Source organism: Apaloderma vittatum, unplaced genomic scaffold (genome assembly GCF_000703405.1).
Source record: "Apaloderma vittatum isolate BGI_N311 unplaced genomic scaffold, ASM70340v1 scaffold21266, whole genome shotgun sequence".
NCBI lineage: Eukaryota > Metazoa > Chordata > Aves > Trogoniformes > Trogonidae > Apaloderma > Apaloderma vittatum.
Window position 1 is genome coordinate 1 of NW_009721504.1, and position 5986 is coordinate 5986.

Consider the following 5986-nt stretch of genomic DNA (forward strand, 5'->3'; position numbering starts at 1 on the left):
TCCCCAGCTCTGCATGCTTTAAACAGAATAATCTTGTATGTAGTCGGAAAGTTACCTTTTGCAAGAAACGAAAATAAGACTTGCCCAGCCAGCGTATGGTTTTGATTATCAAGATTTCGATTATCCATAGCTTTATTATCTGTGACAATACGCGGTAACAGTCTTGCCTTGGAGATGGAAGCGGAGTAGCTGCTCTGGCCAGAGAACTCAGAGAGACGCGCTCAGGTATTTCCAGGTATCTCGTCTCTGTTACTCGGCCTGTGTTCAGTCTAGAAATGATGTGTGAGGTGCTCGGCCCTGGAGCGCCCTGAGAATTCAGAGTGTGATCCATAGGTGTTGTTGTCACTTGGGGATCTGCAGCCTGCATTCTTTTACAAGACCTTATTTGCCTCAAATTAAATTAATATGATAGCACATTCAGTGCAGAATAGCTGAACTGCTCTGCCTGACTTCGTCCACGCCTGTGAACACAGATTTGATTCTCTTTATTTGCAGATAGCTTTCTGTCACCTGAATTCTGAACACGGGGCATCGTTGCTCTTTCTTTTGAAAATCACATCATTAGTTCCTGAGATGCTGGCAAGCTGTGTGCATGTAAAAGCACTTTACTAAAAGCATTAATATTTTTGTGTTGCACTGCAGAATGATCAGGTTCTGTTAAACAAGTAGAATTATCTCTTCGTACTTTATGTAAACTGCTCTTTATAAAAATAAGATAGTGTTTCATGGTTTTGGCTTTTCTAGAACTTGGAATCTCCAAAGAAGAGGCGCTGGAAGCGTTACAGGTTGTGAGGCAGGAATGTCACGGAGGTGCAGCAAGGACTGCTGGGGGATCGGGTGCCACCAGAAAGTGCACAGCGCTGGAACTTCTGGAAGAAGAGCAAGCCCAGGGCTTCATCATCACCTTTTGTTCAGCGCTGGACACTATCCTGGGAGGTGGTGTGCAACTAACAAAAATCACCGAGATCTGTGGAGCGCCTGGTGTTGGGAAAACACAGCTATGGTATTTTATTTTTAGATTACTTTTGTGCAACTGAGAAGCACTTTTCTTTGTTTGCTTTATCTACAAAGAGAGTTTATTTTTCTTGTTGTCATGACTGCAGTCTCCGGTTCTTCTTAAGCATTTTAAATATAATCATGATAATGGCTGTATTGCTTCCTCTTCCATGTATTCATCAGCAGAAATGTCACTTTAGCAGTGAGCTGGGAGGGGAGAGCTTTGTGATGTAAATATTTATCCTTTTTTCTGTTTCCCATGGCAGTATGCAGTTGGCAGTAGATGTACAGATCCCAGAATGCTTTGGGGGCGTAGCTGGAGAAGCCGTGTTCATTGATACCGAAGGAAGTTTTATGGTAGACAGAGTAGCAGATATTGCAACTGCCTGCGTGCAGCACTGCCGGCTTATTGCTGAAGCTCATCAAGAAGAAGGTGCGTTGCTCTGTCGTTTCTTTCTGCTTGGTGGGCTCGGATCTGAGTGAAATGAGCGTGTCATTGGCTGCAGTTTTACAGTTTGAGGGTTTCAGCAGCCCTGCTGGCTTAAGGAGTTCTTTCTGCCAGCCTTTTATTCCTGCCTTTATACGTCATACTCTGAACTGCGTCAGTTTGTGGAGCCATGCTGCAGGCTGAGCTGATCTACGATATGAATAATTCTTTTTCTATGTGATGATTTGTAGGGGTCTAGGCCTTTTTTTTTCCTAAGGCACTTTAGCGATCGAATTTGCAGCAAAACCCAAACACAACTCTGTCAGCAAAATTGAGGGATAATGTGCTGCAACACACAGACAGGAAGAGCAGCTGAGGGATGAGAAGAGGGACAGAAAAATTTCTTAAGGCAGTTGCTGCTGAAACCAAATACTGTAAAACTGTAGCTGGAATTCACCTCCTTCATAAGGTCAATATAACCAGGTTGCATTTATTCAGGAGTTTTATTCTTTAAGTCATCAGTGTATTGGGGATACTGCCACAACTTTTACGTTACTCTTGGAGTATTTTATGCAGCAGACTTCTGTTTGAGTAGAGGTAAAAGGACACCATATTAAATGAGCCTGTACATTAAACAATGGATGATTAATAGACACTGTCCTCTGGTGGTGTTCTGGCTTGAAAATGATTTACTGGAAAAGTAATAAATTTTTCATTTTTGGAGCACTCCCTTGGAGGCTCCGGTGTATCTATGTGCAAATGCTGAGATAGCATCTGCTCACCACCTTCTTGACTTTCAAGCCAGATGGAAGGTATGTTCCCCACATTCTTCACCTTGACTGTTGCTGTTTCTGGGGTTTTGCTGTTGCTATATGTGGAAGGCATAGTTTGGTAGACTGATGAAAGTAGCAATATGCTAGTACAGACTTCTGACTCATCTATTTATTTGTTTTCAGATCATCTAAAAGCTTTGGAGACTTTCTCTCTTGAAAGTATCCTTTCTCACATATATTACTTCCGTTGCCGTGACTACATAGAGCTTCTTGCACAAGTCTACCTCCTCCCAGACTTTCTTTCGGAGCATTCAAAGGTAAGGGTTATTGCAGACTCATCAGAAGATATCACTCATTTTCGCACTAAAGATTTTCAGGGACGTGCATCTGTTATAGTAACATGAGTAACACCTTGGTACCTCATCAGCTTGGCAGTAATATATCGGCTGGTGCCAGAGTACAAATGCTTGTGTGTGCTTGTTTGTTTGCTTCTTCATTCTCATCCCAATTATTCTTGAGAGGAGTTTGCTTTTGCAACCACTGCTGCCATCATCCCGAATCTTCACTTTGAGGCAAGGATACTGGATCTGTGTTGCCACATCATGTTACATTCCAATGACACCACGTTACGAATTACCACAAAACTGCTTTACAGAAGAGTCTCTGAGCCGGGTGTGCGTGTGATGACCACGGTGCAGGGGGTCAGAAAGGCTTAGTGCCATTCTTCTTCTGTCCTAGAAGATCCCTGAGGACTACAAGCATCTTGCACCATCTTGGCATCCAGAAAGGGACTCTTTTCCTTCTCTCCAATACATCTTCTGTTGCTACAAGCAACCAGAACCTGCAGCTTTGACAGCCAAAAAGTTTCCTAGTACCCGGTGTCTTAGTGAAATACTATTGTAAGGCAGATTTTCACCACCTCCCTTACAGATTTCTAGATGCTGCACAGCTGATAACTCCCTAAAAGGATTTGAGGAAGGTGACTTGATCAGTGTCGTTAAGTTAGATTGTCTTTTGCATATCGTGTCCATTTTTGGAAGCTGTTTATGTTCTTGAAAGTGCAGAGGGGAGTCTTTAGTTTTGCTGAGCGTAGTCTGGTATTTCCCTTCCTCTGCCAGGTACTAACGGTGCTCTGTTGTGTTCGCTCTTGTGGGAAGTACATGGCTTCATTAGCACAGTTACATTGGGCTGCAGTTCTCTGGTACCATCTGTGCTGATTATCTGCGCTTGGCCTGGAGCCTGAAATACTGAAGGTTGCAGGAGAAGCGTAAGACCTTCTGGTGATGCCTTGGACAGGCTATAAGTGACTTGACAGTTTGCTCCTTGTAGTCCAGCTCTCATTAAAATTAGTCTGATCCTGCTGTGCCGACCTGCAGCTGAGACTGGACCACACAAAACATCCGGGTTTTAGGTTTTTTTTGGGAGAGACGTGGTTGTAGAGTCATTTGGAATATGAATTGGATCGAGATCTTGTTAATAAGTTGAGAAAGACAAACAATATGTGACTATGTTAGAAAATACTTGTGTCATAATAAACCTGATTCAAGGTCTAGTAGAGACAAACTGACATGGAGAAGATTTCTCCAAGATTTCTCTATATAGCCTAGTTTTGAATACTTTAATTGTTTGCTATTTTATAACAAGTGCAACTGGGAGAAAATAAACTATATTGCATCCTACCTGGGCATGTTAATCTGATAGACAAGTATAAGTATGTATACATTCCTTTCTAGCATGAGTCATGTTTATATTGTTAAACCAATTGTTCTTAAAGTAAAAAAAAAAAAGCATGAGAAGGATGTACAGGCTCATAGAAAAGAATTTGCAGGAATGAGGAAAAATGAGAAGACAGAAGAATATATTCTTTTAATTCTAAGTATTTAATCAGATTTTTTTTTTCAGTTGGAGACGCAGGGCCACTTCTCAGAAGGATGTTTGCTGCAGGCTTGTGTATTCTAGTCACAAAGCGACTTCCCAGTAATGAGATAAACCAATAACACAGAAATTCAGCTTTCTTGCATTGTTTCCAATTTGTTATCTTGTGCATTAATGCAAGAACTTGTAGATACCTAGGATTTGAGTGACATCTGAACATTCAGACGCTGGAAGACTATCTGTCTCCCTTTTGTATTTCAAAGTTGGGTCATCAAAACAGCTACAGCAAATGAAGTTAGAATAAATCAAAATCCCAGGCTAATGTTTATATAATGTCTTGAGGGTGATGAGCCAGAGCAGCATTGTGCTCTACCTTCAGCTAGTGATTGCTACAAAAGAAATAATTCAGCAAAGCAAACATCTTCAGGCAAGATAGATTCTCAGCTCCATTGCACAGTGTCTGGAATATCTTTCAGCATCTGTTAAAATCCATGTTTCTAAGATGGATCACTGATACGAGCCTGAGAATCAGATGAGTTAGCTTAACAGTGACTACAGACAGCATGTGTTCTGATTTTGGTTTGGATTTAATTTTTGAGAGAGAAAATCAAATAAACCAGTGTTCATGGCAAGTTGATTGAAGTACAATTCTGGCGTTTTATGATTTTTTTCCTGCAGCTTCTCTTCTGCAAGTCTTACATTCCAGCTTTGGTATTTTGTATTCTGTACCAGGTGCTGCAGAGATAAGTCAGCTAGCTGTAAGTGAGCGAGCTCGGAAACTGGAACCAGTTGGAAGGGCAGCTCTGTGCCGGGTTAACCGACGGGAGAGCTTAGTGCAGAATTTTATTTAAGCTAGTGGTCTGAGCTATTATCTGTGCATAACGTGGAGCTGCACTTAACAAGTGTACTAGTGTGTTTGGAGCTCAAGGCTCTTTACTCTGCGCTGTTGTGGAATGCTGATTGTCTCGGATACACGACGAGATGATGGGCGTAACACTGTCACGCACAAACAAGCACCAAATAAAAGTTTGTCATCGCTGTATAAAACATCCCAGTGCACTTAAAAAGGAGTCTTACTGCTTTTTGTCATTTGTTTGTGGGACAGCAATGGTAGTTTTGCCTTTTCTTCTGCATTTAGGTCCGACTGGTGGTAATTGATGGGATTGCATTTCCTTTTCGCCATGACTTTGAGGACCTCTCCCTTCGAACAAGGCTTTTGAATGGTCTGGCACAACAGCTGATCATCATAGCAAATGATCATAAATCAGCGGTAAGTCTGGGGCAGGTTTAAGTCACAAAAGATGCTACTTTGGAATAAATATATTACAAGGAATTAAGCAAATGTGATTTATGATTGTCTGTAAATACCAACATAAAACCGCAAGAATATCCTCTACATTCGTGTTTACCAGTTTGGTTATTAAATATGGATGGATTGCACAGGCAAAACTTTAAGTAGAAAATTCCTAGACTTGCCAAAAATAAGTAAAATTTGCATTAAAAGCACCCTGTCAATTTTAAATGCTAGCACAGCAATTTGTCATGCTGTTTCACATCATCTTCTTTATTGATTTCGTTGGACAGGGAGTTTTTTGGTGACTTTTGCCTACGAGCACTCACATTAAAATACATCAGAGTATTTAGCAGTTCTACCGTAACTTTCCACCCTTCATTTCAAAATAAACTACTGTCCTAGCAAACAGAGGAACGGTTCTTAACAAGGAAAATCACTTTATCTGCTAGTTTGGCTTGCTCTTCTGGCATCTGTGGAAACTCATAGCTTCCTAGGCATTGTTTCTCCTCCTGTATGCCAGTATGGAGGGCAGCAAATCCCCAGCCGCGTAGCCAGCAGATGGCACTCAGAAGCTACATCTGTTTCAGAAGTTGGTTGGGCAAGTCTTTCAGTGCACAAAAG

At 41.5% G+C, this 5986-nt stretch overlaps 1 protein-coding gene across 1 annotated transcript in view; it reads left to right on the top strand.

Moving 5' to 3' along the window:
• Positions 1-744: 744 nt before the first annotated feature.
• RAD51C (RAD51 paralog C) overlaps positions 745-5986 on the top strand; it is a gene marked incomplete at its 5' end in the record, with an annotated part of 16439 nt that continues 11197 nt past the window's right edge. Inside the window, 4 exons of the mRNA XM_009871423.1 lie at positions 745-1003; positions 1263-1429; positions 2380-2513; positions 5210-5341. Of these exons, the coding sequence (XP_009869725.1) occupies positions 745-1003; positions 1263-1429; positions 2380-2513; positions 5210-5341 (692 nt within the window). The remainder of the gene's footprint in view (positions 1004-1262; positions 1430-2379; positions 2514-5209; positions 5342-5986) is intronic.